The sequence below is a fragment of the Tursiops truncatus genome, chromosome 12, assembly GCF_011762595.2.
Source record: "Tursiops truncatus isolate mTurTru1 chromosome 12, mTurTru1.mat.Y, whole genome shotgun sequence".
Lineage (NCBI taxonomy): Eukaryota > Metazoa > Chordata > Mammalia > Artiodactyla > Delphinidae > Tursiops > Tursiops truncatus.
Genome location: NC_047045.1, coordinates 62068339 through 62083153, shown reverse-complemented (window position 1 = coordinate 62083153; position 14815 = coordinate 62068339). Strand labels below are relative to the sequence as shown.

At 40.3% G+C, this 14815-nt stretch overlaps 1 protein-coding gene across 6 annotated transcripts in view; it reads right to left on the bottom strand.

The window, feature by feature from the left end:
* PDE7B (phosphodiesterase 7B) overlaps positions 1-14815 on the bottom strand; it is a 475975-nt gene that overhangs the window by 327989 nt on the left and 133171 nt on the right. Inside the window, exon 1 of one of the 6 annotated variants that reach the window (XM_073789632.1) lies at positions 8531-9136. The exons of the other annotated variants lie outside the window; for them this stretch is intronic. Coding sequence (XP_073645733.1) covers positions 8531-8551 — 21 coding nt within the window. The 5' untranslated portion in view covers positions 8552-9136. Of the gene's footprint in view, positions 1-8530; positions 9137-14815 lie in introns of those variants that run through there. 6 annotated transcript variants of the gene reach the window in all.

Genomic DNA, 14815 nt, shown 5'->3' with positions numbered 1-14815 from the left:
ATAAAAACAATAAAAAACTGTCATTAAAAAAGCTAGGGTTGAATTTCAACTCTATTAGTTTTAACTTCTGTAAACCTCAATTTCCTTGCCATTAAAGTGGGCATAATGGGGTTTCCCTGGTGGCGCAGTGGTTGAGAGTCCGCCTGCCGATTCAGGGGACACGGGTTTGTGCCCCGGTCCGGGAAGATCCCACATGCTGCGGAGTGGCTGGGCCCGTGAGCCATGGCCGCTGAGCCGGCACGTCCGGAGCCTGCGCTCCGCAACGGAAGAGGCCACAACAGTGAGAGGCCCGCGTACCGCAAAAAAAAAAAAAAAGTGGGCATAATGAATCCTCTCCTAATAGGAATGTTGTAAGAAAGAAGTGACTTGACATTTGTGCCCTGAACTAAGCGACTAATTACATATGAAAGCTAATCCATCTGCGTGTGTAGTGAGTAAACCTTCGAAAGTTTAGAACATAAAGGCACCTCATTTTAAGTTCACATTTAAGAGACTTAAAAAGTCAAAAATGCTAAATAACTTGCCCAAAGTATTACACTTAGTAAGGCTAGCATCCGGAGCTTGAACGCAGGGATTTAGGTTACAAGGTCAGTGTTCCTTGAAAAAAGTTTGATGCTCATTTTTTTCTTCCTGCTTTCCCTTCTCTCTCCACATAAAATACACATTTTTATAAATTACATATTGTTGCCAATTAATTCAATAAATGTATCTGACCTATTTTTAAAAAGATTTACGTTAAAGGAGACATATTTTAAGTAGGCTATATTCTCCAACTGACTGTTTTTGACACAAATACCATTCAAAGTTTTTATAGGGCTTCCCTGGTGGCGCAGTGGTTGAGAGTCCGCCTGCCGATGCAGGGGACACGGGTTTGTGCCCCGGTGCGGGAGGATCCCACATGCCACGGAGAGGCTGGTCCTGTGAGCCATGGCTGCTGGGCCTGCGCGGCCGGAGCCTGTGCTCCGCGGCGGGAGAGGCCACAGCAGTATATAGTTTTTACATACATTTGTCTTCAAGTTTGAGAAGGGTTTGCCCTCTGTCTCTCTCATGCACTCACAGAGACACTCAGGGGCAACATATTAATGAAAAAGAAGATAGTATTTTTCAATTACTTTATTATTAGCCATTGGATTATTTTTAAATGATTAATAATTTTTTAAAAAAATTAGAAAGGATTTGTAGAGAAAAATTTAGAATGTCATTCAAAACTCCTATCATACATTAAAAGCAGATAAGTGGTTATTTCAGAATGGAGAGAGGGGTAGAGGGAGGGACTACAAAGGCACAGGAAAAAATTGGGGGATGATGGATATGTTAATTATCTTGAATGTGGTGATGGTTTCACAAGAGTATCAAACTTATCTAATTGTACACTTCAAATATGTGCAGTCAATTGTGTGTCAATTATGCCTCAATAAGATTGTTTAAAAAAAAAAACTGCTATCATACAAATTCCGATCTGTTTTGTGTTTATCCCTTTTGTTTTAACTTAAAGATTGTTCTTTACTCCAAACACAATAAAAGTCTAGAAAAATAGAAAATAAAAATTACTAAATAATTAAAATAACTAATACTTATATTTTCCAAATCAAACTAAAAACCAAATTAAAATTGTTTTCATTTCATTGAAAAAGCAAGAAGACTAGTCTGAAAGACATGGAAATATACTATATTTCTATCACATGGAAAACAACTTTTTCCTTAAATTTAATGACCTTTTCTAAATCAAGGCATTCTTTAGACCTCTGTATTACTGCAGCATCTCCTTTTACGAGAATACAGCTACACTTTTGTGAATGACTGAGTTCTTTCATCTGGCTGGACACAGTTGGCAAGTGGCATAATGGGAAAGGGAAATGAAAGTCTTTTTTTTGTTTCTCCTGAAAAACCAAGAAAGGTATAAATCATATTGAAACTGAAGCATTAGTTGCTTGTATTACTGCACAAACTACACATCTTAATACAAACAGTGTTTTCTACTGTTTTATGAATAAATGGTATTATAGCATACTTTTAATTTTAAAAGTCCATGATGTGTGGTTTCCTTAAACACTATTTGAATAAATATAAATTGTGCATATTTAATTAATTTGAAAAATTAAACCAAATTGACCAATTCTAAAAGAGAAAATTTAGTTAAAGTGTTCAAAGCAATAAAATACATAGTCAAATATGTACATTTAGTTTATGGAGAAAGGTCTCAAATAGTTGGGCAGGCAACGGGCCAAAAAGTTTTCTTATGAAAACTTTGAAACGTCTATGAAAGCTGGAAGGAACTTTGAGCTTGACTAAGCCTCTCCTTTTGTACATGAGGAAACTGGTGCCCTGAGAGATGATTGGCCCAAAGTTACTCACGCAGGAGACCTGGGCTATCTATCTCCTCACTTCCTGGACTCTTTCTTCCGGGGCACGATGGCCTCCCTACCTGTGTTAAAGGCACACGGGAGAAATTCAATATGATTGAAGGAAGAAGCTAATGAAGCAATTAAAAAACAGAACTCTTTCTTCTTTTACTTTCTAATTTTCCTCTCAACTTTAATTTAAATATCACGCAGTAATAAATAAATATACATAATTTTTCCACTGTGTATGTAATAAACTTATGAGGAGAAAAGCTGAACAATTCTAAAGTATATACCTGAACAGATAGTCGTCCCCATCCCATGCTCAAAGTTCTCCTGCCAGAGGCTTCCACTGCTAAGTTTTTTATTTGAATTTCTAGAAATTTTCCATCAGTGTGTGTGAATGTGTATATGTAGTTATACAAATGTTAATGCAGCTTTTTTTCACTTAACACATCTTGAAAATCATTCCAGACTGTGCATGTAGATCTAGCTTATTCTTTTAAGTAACTATATAGCATTTTATTGTATGGATTCAAAATAAGGTACTCAACAACTCGCCTATTATTAGTTTAGGTAGTTTCTGAGTTTTTATATTACAAAAAAGGCAAAAATAAACATAATTTGATATGTTCTTAGACTAAGATTTACTAGGGTCAAAGAATATGTAAAACATTGAAAATTTAGTATCTTTATTTTAGATATCAAATTTTGACCAATTCAGGTATATGTTAACCTCCTTATGTCTACACCTGAACCCATGGAAATACCTCTCACCCCAGACTAACCCTGGACCCGACCTCCCATCCCAGGGGAAAAGAAGAATGTTTTTTAAAACTCAAAACTCTTAAATATCCTTCAGTATATTTAAATTATGTACAAACTCCTGTTTTGAACTGAATCCTTTTTTGTATGTCTGAAGCAGTGAGAAGGTAATGATGATTTTCATCATGTAGAATGGATACCTTATATATTTATTTACATGTTAAATACGAATGTAAAACATAAAAAGGTATTAATAAGACAAGAATCTGAGCAGGAATTTTAATGAAAAATTTTGCACATATTCACCAACAATTAGAAAAGAAAAACTAAAACAAACATTACTTCAAATTTTACAAAAGGAAACTCCATCAAAATCTCATTACCAATCTTAATTTTTTCCATCTTCTCCTTACAAATGCAAGAAAGGGAAGAAAGGGAGGCAGGAAGGAAGGAAGAAAGGAAGGGTGAAGGGAGCGTGAAGGATGGAGGGGGTATGTATGACATAAACTTTCTTTACTGGTATATTGACTAAGGCTATTATTTTCATACTTCTATACTGTATGCAAATAAATTTATAAAGCATTCATGAAAGGGTTTTGATTTTCAATACTGGGGTATTTATACACTAATATATTAAGAATTATATATTGCTTAATAGACTTATGTGTGTTTTGTGTCATGTTATTTTTAGGTTTATCCAAAACTACAAACCCTGTCCCCTATTCTCCAAGCTTGAGACGTTATCTGTAAACCATACCGAGAGGAGATGCCAGAGGAATGCTCTGACCCAAGTAGGATCCAACCAGTGCCTGGATTAGAGTAGATCAATTGCATCAAATTCCACCAGCAGGATGAGGCAGCCACCTTGTACCATAGGCCCCAGGTCTCAGAGCAGATACTCAATGGACAACCAAACCAAAAACATCTTTCTTCTGAGGATTCCTCCAAGTTAGTTATTATCAAGTTTTCAGTTATTCCCTAAAGAAACCAGAATTGGAGCGGAAGAGATATTAAAGTGAGATAGCACAGAAAATCTAGGACAATGATTGGCACTTAGGAAAAAGACACTTGTCACATTAAAGTCTCCAGCTACAGTGAACACAAAGCACATCCCTTTACTGTCTGAAGGGGAGCTACAGCCACAGAGCAGCACATCAGCCTCAGAGGAGAGAAAGGGGGCGAGGACAGGTGGTCTTCCCTGGGGAGCAATAGTCCTCCTGCGGAGAAATTCTCCAAAACCCAGGGACTTGTTTTTGGTTTTCCTTAGCAATGAGGGTATTTTGGAGGTGAAATTGCATAAATTTGGATAACTGAGTAAAGGCAAACTTTTAAGGGAAATGGTAGAAATAAAGGATGGGAGAGGTGGGAGAATAAAAAGAAATTAATGCTAACTAGTCAACATTAATCTTGTCAGGGTGAAGTTCAGAATCTGGAAAGGAAAAAGGCATCCCAGAAGTATTCCAAAAGCCTCATTTTAAAGAGGAGGCAGTTAGGGCCTCCAAAGTTTAAGAAATTTGCCTTAACTCACACAGGTCTTCTCTGAAAGTTCTGAGCCACTTTGGGAGGTTTCCTGCCACCAAGAACATTCCTGCGACACTACAAGGCATCAGTGGTCAAGCCCATCACAGCCTGGGAACCCTCCTTGCTTGCACCAAATGGCTACTGGAACCTGGGGCTGTTGTCGAAGTTCTCAAAGGACTCCTGCTTTCTGGAACTCCTAGGGGTTCCAAGTCCAAGTGATGATGGAGAAGATATCAGTGCACTGATTTAATTCACCATTTCAAACCTATACAGTAGCTTAATCAACAAAAGGGAAAACTTTGGCTTCCTTTCACATTATATTTTTTAAGGACACCATTACAAATATATCATTTCAAAAGAATGACAATGCTTCCGTTGGTCATATTAAAGACTACAATAATAGGCGTAAATATCTATATAGATGGAAAATTTAGATTTTTTTCTTGAATTCAGTTGCATAAAGCCACCTCTTTTGTTTTTCTTCATCACCACCTCCCTTCCAAATTCTCTCTGTTCCTCCATTTCTCTGCCCAGGCTCCACTCTTTGTTTAAGTTCAACCAGAATGTAAGTTTCCTGAAGGTGGGAATCATTGCTTATCTGTCTTTTTATTCACTTTGCCTCAGTAGACATAGCCCTTGACATGTTGAAAGCACACAGTAATTTTTTTTTAATAAAGGTTTAACACTTACATTTTTATATACAAATGGAATTTAAAATAAAAACTCCAAATAAGAATACTGTAAAAAGTTTCATCTAAAAAAGGATTGTTAGAAATAACCCAATACAACCAGTTTCATTTACAGGTGATGAAACTGAGATCAAGAGTGAGCAAGTGGCTCAGAGTCATCCCACTAGTTAGATCCTGAATAAGGGTGCCCACTGGTCCCCTGCCTCTATCTACTGCTCTTTTTAGTGTGCTCCATGCAATCACTTTCTACGTACAAATTAAATCATGTAGATACCTAAGCGATTCTTGGGAAAGTATAACTACATTGATTATACACTAGAACTTTGACGCATTTTGTTGTACTCTTTGTTCAAATCTCTAACAATGCCTGGAACGTAGTAGATATTGTCAGTTTGGGTTTCTACATCCCTTTATCCCTTCTATCCCCCAAATTTCCATATTGACCACTTTAAAGATTGCTAATATACCAAGTATGCATCACCTCAGGAATCAAAGTTAGCATGTTGACAAAGCCACCTAGGATGCTTGTAAAGCCGATGGCGCTGATGCCTGTAAAGCACCCCAAGGCTTCCTCCCACAAGAGGGATGGGCGTGCTCCCCAAGACACATTCTCAGGAGAAGTGAGGATGCCCAAGGGGAAGCTCTGAGGAGGAATGGGGATGCCACCACGGGGCGGCGCTGAGAGAGAGGGTCTCATCTCGTTTCCAAATGCCAAATCTCTTCTTCTTTAGCTAGACTTGCCTCCTAGAAGAGAGATTCCTACTTGTCTGTGAATTCTCTGGGATATATAAGCTGAATCCATGGCATGATGGAGTCTTTGGGTAAAAAGTTCTGAACATTGAGGGTCCTTCAAAGAGTTACCCCCCAAAAGTCAAGGTAAGTTGAACCACTTAGAATACCTGTTAGCTTCTACATTTAGATGTTCTAAAGTCTATTCTGATTCTTAATTTTGACACTTCATTTTAATATAATGAGGCCCTTTTAGTCTTGCTTGGGATTAGTTTACTGCTTAATAAATTCCTTCCAGCACTATGTTCTGTCAGTCAACAAGCAGCTTCCCCTGTGATTTGAGCCTGCTTAACAACAAATTCAACTTTGGAAGATTAATTACTAGGCAGAGGCATTTCCATGTGGTACATGCTCACTTTGAGGAAACTTGGTCATTTTACTTTTGCATCTGTTTGGGGTAACAAGGTTCTCTGGCTGAAAAGAACACCAGTCAATGTTTGCAATGCCCTCCTACATAGATTATACTTTAGGTTGGACTAACACAAAAGCTTTTTTCAAAGACAGTTGAAAATGCCATATTTGAAATTTATTTAAATAATTTACAATATATGAAGGGTAGTAAATTCTCAGCGAACATTTTAACTAGGTATTTATTGAGAACTGACAATGAGTAATTTTGTGCTGAACATCGTGAAAGGCCTTACAAGATGTACTGGTGCAATTAATTTCCCAAAGTTGGTGTCTGCTACTGACACATCTTGGATTTTTCCACCCTTGCCCTAAGTAACTTGATTCAAAACAGAGTTTCTCCCAGCTAATTGGCTGACATATAGTCACCACTGATTTTGTCTCATGGTCAACTGAGTACACTCTGAAATCATACAGCTTACAGTGTCAGGTAAAAACCCTTATAAAGAGGATACAGACTTTGGAGTTGCAACTCGTCAACTCTGGGCTTCTACTTCAGACAAAAAGCGACTTCATTTTATTAGAGAAAATGTCAATCAAGACGTTACTACTGACACCCGTCTTTGTTTCACCAGCCAGTAATAAAAGATAAAGCAGAGGAAATGGAGGAGCTGCAGTTAGGCATTTGCAACACACAAAGTCCTTGTTTTCCCACTAGGCGCTGCAGAAAAGCAATTGTCCATTCACAGCACATCCTCTGCATTTCAGACCTAATATTTTTGCAGTTCTTAACTTGGTACATTACACTCTTATGAAGTTAATTTCATTAATTCTTTGAAATTCACTATGTGTTTTACACTTGGTTATTAATCTTACTGCTAACATGACCCAGTTTTAAAAATTTCTCTTAACGTTGAGAATAGAAACCTTTGGGAAAAAAATCAAGCAATTCTGGAAACAGTAAGGGTTTCAAACAACCCTGTCTTACTTGCTATTTTATAACTTTGAGAAGGGTAATAAGGAAATCCATGTGAACCATATATTACTTGAATTGCTCCTACAATAACTGACTCTAGATAGGAATGATTTTTAGCAGGGGTCCCCCTCAACCCATAATAATAATGTGTCACTGAAAACAATATTAGCCCTGGGTTTAATTGCCCTGCTTCCCACCCTGGCAACGTTTAGGGGTTTACTGTATATAAATGCATATGCCTGCCTTCAGGGGCAAAGAGGTTTACTGTAACATTTTAATAGTCATGCTGGCTGAACACATGAAGAACAGAATCTATAGAAGATTAATTAGTCCCCAGGCTCAATCACTCAAGTGCCTAATTAAATATCTCACTCTGCTTTCAACTATTGTAGGAAAAGATAATTAGCAAATTTGCAGTGCTAATAAAGAAGTTTTATTCTCCTTTATAAATAATGAGATCTAAATCATTGGTCATGTAACTCAGTACCTGCATCTCCCTGTTGACTTCTAAATCCAGAACATTTAAAAAAAAATGCAACAAAATGATAAAGTGCATTTTCCTCAAGAGTTCATTTTTCTGACACACCTCGTATAGGTTTTTCTACCTTCAATCTCATTATTAGCTTCCTCCTCTCTTCCTACTAATTTCTTCATCTTCTATCAACCAACATGACAAACTCAAGAGAAAAAAGGATTTTCTTTTTCTCTGTTCTGCAACCCCCAATATTTTCCTGTCCTGTCCCACCAAAAAGAAAAATTGACTCAACTCTAAGATTTACATTGGAGAAGAAATATTGCATTCATTAAAAAAGAAGCCAAAGGAAAAAAAGCAACCCTCCTCAGGAGGGGCTCAAAGTGCAGCGAAAAGGCCAGAGTATCTCATTAGGCTGCTTGGAATGAAACAGTTAATTCAGGGTAAGTGATAATGTTTAGTCAGTTCGCCTAGAAAAAGGAAGGAAATTCAAAAGCTGGTTGCTGTAGTAACAATCACAGACCAAAAAATATATACATACAGGTTCATTTAAAATAAAACTCCTGCCATCGCTCTGTGACTCTGTTCTCTCAAGAAAAATGTTGCCGCTGAAATCTCTTGTACCTACCTCAACCATTAAACAAGACATTTAACCATAGTGGCAGTTCTGTGACCTTTGAATGCCGTGAAATCTCTGAGCGGTGCTGCTTGTTCATGAAGACTTGTGCTGCGGAATCCAGCAACTTCATCCAGGATTAGGAATATAATTAAAAAAAAAAAAAAAAGGTAACACAAAAGCACACAGAGAGATCGGGGAGGAAGGAAGGTAGAAAGAAATTCTCTCTGGGTGAGTATAACACGTTTCTTTCTCCCAGGCAAGTAAGTGCTGGGATGGAGCCGAGCCTGCTGCAGTGCCCAGACCCACCGACTGGCTGGGGGAGCAGGCAGCCGGCCTGCTAGGCTGGGAGGTGCTGTCAGTTGCCACAGGCAAGGAAAAGCGGAGACCAATCGGCTTCAACTCTGGCAGCTTACTGGAGTGGAGCCTTTTCTGTGTCTGTTTCCTCATTTCAAGAGTGACGTCAAAGGGTTTAGTTTTCCTCTGCATGTGCTATTAATTTTAAAGTGCTGTGCTATGGGAAGAATGTGTGTGTGCCTGGGCACCCCGCTCTCGGGAGAGCCCAAGAGACATTTTCTGTTTTCAGGAAAAAATTTTAACAATTGAAACTACCTTGTGGTGAGGTGTATCAAAAAAAACAAAATAGACAAGAAACACTGAGCTAAAAGATAGCAGCAAGATTTATATTTTTCTCCAATGTGAGTGTATGTACTTCTGCCCACTTCCCAGCTGTTGCTTGTGTTTGAACTATTTCGCTTTTACCCTTACCTAAAAATGAGTTGTTAATCTTGAGGGCTGTGGAGGGAGACCTGAGCAAACGAGCTGGTGAACAATATTACGTGCAGTGAAAAACAGAAATCATGTTGATGCTGCTGGTCCCTGCTTTCCTCTCTTTCCTCCAGCTTCTGTGGTGAAGCGTCAGGATTATTCATGCCAGAGAGATCCCGCCTGCAACTCCCCACAGAGAGTCATTCAAGAAGCAGGGCCACACAGGCATGCCTGGGGCTTCAGCACGTTCTCTCCCAAAGTGTGCGAAGGTACAGTTGTTCAGGGCTATTTCCCCTACCAGGGCCCCCAGCTCATCTCTGTATTTCTCTTCCCACTCTGGAAAATCTCGGCGGTGGCCATCTGTTGTTTCTGCCTTCTCCATATCCTCTCCCTTCTCCCCCCGCCCCATTCTGCTAACAGAACCTCTTTTTTTTCTTCCGGAACCGTTCCCTCCTCTATCTAGAGATTGCATAGCCTTCACCCTAAGACCCTCCCCTCCAAAAGAACCATAAGGGGCACGTGAACCAGACTGATCAATCCAATTTTTCCGTTGCTTTCGACACGGAAAATGTTTTGGGGTAAGCCCAACATTCGAGAAAGGTGAGTCCTTTTCCAAATACGAATGCTGATTCTTTGAGAAAGAAGGTATTTATACCTCCCTGCGATCCTACATGCTAGGGTTAAGCAAGCCGTAGTGCTTGGGGTTCCCCTTTGACGCTGAAGATACAGCAGTGACTGAAACAGGAGTTTACATTTGGGGGCAGAGGGAAGACAGGCAATAAAAAGAAGTAAATATATAATGTCAGTTGATCATAAGGGCTTTGAAATAAAGGAAAGTAAGGGCACGGAGGTGTGTGTGTGCTGTTTCAGGAATGACGATCAAGGAAGCACACCTTTAAAGCAACTGGGAGCAGAGGGCTGAATGCAGTGAAGAAGCAGGTCACCTGTGGCGCTGCATGCCAGGTAGGGAAGCAGTGTAAAGGCCTGAGACAGGTGAACGCTTGGCATATTCAAGACACAAAAGGGGAACTAGAACGGCTGGAAGACAATGAGCAAAGGGAAGAAATGAGTTCAGGGAGATGTGTCTGGGACAAGATCAGGAAGTATCTTACAGGCCATGTAAAGGACTAGAATTTATTCCAAGATGGAAAACCTATCAGAGTGCGTTGAGCTATGGAAAGCCTAGGATCTGACATAAATTCTATGGGATTTCCTCTCTCTTCTGAGTGGAAAACGGCTCTAGGGGAGCCAGGGTAGAGGCAGGGAGACCAGTAATGAGGCCATTTGCAATAATGGCTTGAATTTGGGTGAAAGCAGTGAAGGTAAGAGGGCCAGATTCTGGAGGGGGTGTGTGTGTGTGTGTGTGTGTGTGTGTGTGTGTGTGTGTGTGTGTGTGTGTGTGTGTGTGTGTGTGTGTGTGTGTGTGTGTGTGTGTGTGTGTGTGTGTGTGTGTGTGTGTGTGTGTGTGTGTGTGTGTGTGTGTGTGTGTGTGTGTGTGTGTGTGTGTGTGTGTGTGTGTGTGTGTGTGTGTGTGTGTGTGTGTGGCCTGTATGTGCACATAGAATTGGCAGGATTTCAAGATGTGGGGTGTGAGACAAAGAGAGGCATCAAGGATAATTCCCAGGATCCTGGCTTGAGCAAATTGGAATAGAGTTGCCACTTACTGACATGGGGGAGACTAGGGGAAGAATCTGGTTTTGAGGTGAACTAAAGAGTGGTTTTGGGGCTTCCCTGGTGGTGCAGTGGTTGAGAGTCCGCCTGCCGATGCAGGGGACACGGGTTTGTGCCCCGGTCTGGGAAGATCCCACATGCCGCGGAGTGGCTGGGCCCATGAGCCGTGGCCACTGAGCCTGCGCGTCCGGAGCCTGCGCTCCGCAACAGGAGAGGCCACAACAGTGAGAGGCCCAAGTACTAGAAAAAAAAAAAAAAAGAGTGGTTTTGGACCTTCGTTCGACAGAGGCAAATATTTATTGATTGCCTACTCCGTATCAGGCACTGTTCTAAGTGCTGGGGATAAAGCAGTGAAAAATACAAACAAATTAACCAAAAAGCTCTTGGCCTCATGAAACTAGATTCCCTAGATTCTTCTGAGGGGAGACAGACTATAATAGGATATTGAATAGTGATAATATCGTGGAGAAAAAAATTATGATAAGGAAGGGTTACTGGTCAGAAGGGGGCTTGCAATTTTAAATTGAATATCTAGGGAAGGTCTCACTGCAAAGGTGATATTTGAACAAGACTTGAAGTTGATGAGGAAAGATGTAGGGAAAGTGTTCTGAGTCGGGGGTGGGGGGTGTCGCAGGTGAGCAGGAGATGGCAATAGGCCTAGTGGGCGCAGATCATGTAGGGCTTTCTTGGTCATCCTAAAGACTGGCTTTTACTCTGAAAGAAGCAGGGTTTTAAGCAGAGGACGGAGGTGATCTGACTCGCATTTTAACAGGCTCACTGTGGCAGCTGTGTGGAGGTCAGACTGGAGGAAGGGGAACTGATGGAGGGTTTAATGCAATAGAACAAGCCAGACGTCATGGTGGTGTCAACCAGGATGGCTTTGGTGGAAGTGGCTAGAAGGGTTTGGCTTCTGATTATATCTTGGTGTTAGAAACAGTAGGGTTTTTTAAATGGCTTGGACACTAGGTATTAAGGGAGGTAGACTAGTGAGAGGAGCCAGTAACATTTCCAAAATGTTGGGTTCCATTAAATGGAAGAATGGAGCTGGCATTGACCAAGAGACAGTGGGAAGAACAGCCTTTGTAGGGAAGACGAGGCGTCTGACAGTGAACATGTTACCTTTGCCTATAAGATAGCTACATGAATATATTGAAAAGGTAGTTGAATATACAAGCTTAGAGTTCAGGGGACAGTTTTAGACTACAGATATAAATTTGGAAGTCGCTGTATATTCACGGTATTTGACGCCATGAGATTGGATATGATTACCAAGGAAATGAGCACAGATAGAAAAGCCTCAGGTAGTCTAAGTAGTCAGGAACATGAGGAAGACCCAGTAAAGGAGACTGAGAAGGAGTCTCCAAGAGTTAAGAAAAAACCTAAAAGGGTAATGTCTTGGAAGCCAAATGAAATTTTCAATGATGAGTTTTGCAAAATGAAAGTTAGATGAAGAGTGAAAATTGACCCTTGAATTTAAAATGTGTAAAATCATTTGTGCGCATGACAAAATCAGGTTCAATATGCTAGAAAGGGTGAAAGATCAAGAGAGAATGGAAGAACAATTGGAGATAGAAAACTATTCTTTCAAGGTGGTTTTCTCCAAAGAGAACAGAGAAATGGGGCAGTAATTGGAAGGGAAAGTGAAGTTAAGGAAGCATTGTTAATATAGGAGAAATATCAGCATTTTGTGTGCTGTTCAAAAAAATCCAGGTGAGAGAAACAATGTTGAAGAGAAAAGAGGGGGAAATTGTTGGAGCACAAGTGGAGTGTGGGATAGGCAGAATGGCCCTCCAAAGATGTCCACACTCTAGTCCCTGGAATCAGTTGAATATATTATATTACATGGCAAAAGGGAATTTGAAGATACAATTGAGGTATAATTGAAGATACAATTGAAGATACAATTGAGGTTATGGATCTTAAGAGAAGGAGACTGTTCTGGATTATCTGGGTGTGCTCAATCTCATCACATGAATCATTTTTATTGGAGTATAGTTGCTTTCACATGAACCATTAAAAGCAGAGAACTCACTCTGGCTGGAAGCAGAAGATTGATGCAGCAGAGTAAGTTAGAGAAATTCCAAGTATCAGAAATATTCAGCACACCACAACTGTCTCTGAGATGTAGGGCCCATGTGCAAGGACCAGAGAGAGGCCTCTAGAATCTAAAGGCCATCCCACTGATAGCCAGCAAGGAAACAGTCACCTTAGTCCTAGAGCTGCAAGGAATCGCATTCTTCTAACAACGTGAATGAACTTGGAAATGGATTTTCCCCCAGAGCCTTGAGAAAGGAACACAGCCCAGCTGATACCTTGTTTTCAGCCTTGTGAGACTCTAAGCAGAGTACCTAGCCAGGTCCACCTACAGATCCATGAACTAAGTTTGTGTTAATTTGTTACAGCAGTGATGAAACACTAATTAAAAGTGACTGGCTTTAGAAAGCAGCATGGATGATTCATCCATAGAAACAGAAGAGAAGGCAGAGTAAATGATAGAGCTAGTGCTGGGTGCATTGTGGTGGTATCACAAGATTGTGAACGGAAGTTCTCTGTAACTTCTAATTGCTCAATGGAATGAGAGTTAGGAGCATTGACTAAGAGAAAGGATAGGAGAAGTGGTGGAGGTTTGAGGAGACAATATGTGAAGTAGTCATCCAGAGAGTAAAGTGCAGGAATTATCAAAGAAGTGTAATATAATGATCAAGAGCAGTAAGGGCATATTTGAGTTCAGTTGTCATGACTTAAAATGATACCACACAGCATGTGACCTTTACAATATGCATGAGACATCGCAATGGAAAGACCACGTGGGCAATTTAGATATAATTCTGGAGAGCCAAGGGCAGATAAAATGTATTGAATGCCATGGGTGAGCATGAGATCACTTAGGGAATGAGAAGAGATTCAAGGTCTAAACTCTGGGATCTCCCAATGTTTAGATATTGTGAAATTGAGGATGATCGGAAACCACAAAGGAGTATCCACAGAGGTAGATGCACAACCAAGATAGTGGTCTCTCAGAATTCAAGTTCCAACAGTCAGTGCTATGGACTGAACTGTGTCTCCCCTGTCCCCACTCCACCCAAAACATAGAGTTATGCCCTAACCTCCAATGTGACAGTATTTGGAGTTAGGGTCTATCAGGAGGTAATTAAGGTTAAATGAGGTCGTAAGGGTGGACCCTAAATCCAATAGGTCTGGTGCCTTTTAAGAGAAGGAAGAGACACCGGCACTCTATCTCTCTCTACCATGTGAGGATATAGCCAAAAGGCAGCTGTTTACAAGCCAGGAAGAGAGCTTCCACCAGACATCAACTCTGCTGGCACTTTGGTCTTGGACTTCCAGTCTCCAGAAGTGTGAGAGAATAAATTTCAATGGTTAAATACCTAGACTATGATACTTTGTTATACAACCCGAGTGGACTAACCCAGTCAATCATGGGAGTCAATGAATTCTCTTTTTTGCCTGCAGCCATTTCAGTTGGCTTTCTGTTACTTACAACAGGAAGAGTCCTAACAGATTCAATATACAGTGTCAATGTTTCCTGGAGGTGACTCTTCTCTCCCTGATATAAATACTACAGCACTTGCAGCTCAAGAAAACTTTAAGGATATATCTATATCTATCTAACCATTTTTACCAAACACAGTAATATTCATCTGAGACTACTGTGTTTAAAATACTAACCGGTTTTCTCAGGCATCAATATTTAAAGCATACTTTGGAATGTTCTTTGAAACACGATTTGGAGTGACCACATTTTCTACAATTTATTAGGTTTTTTGTTTGTTTGTTTCTTTTTTTGCGGTACATGGGCCTCTCACTGTTGTGGCCTCTTCCGCTGCGGAGCACAGGCTC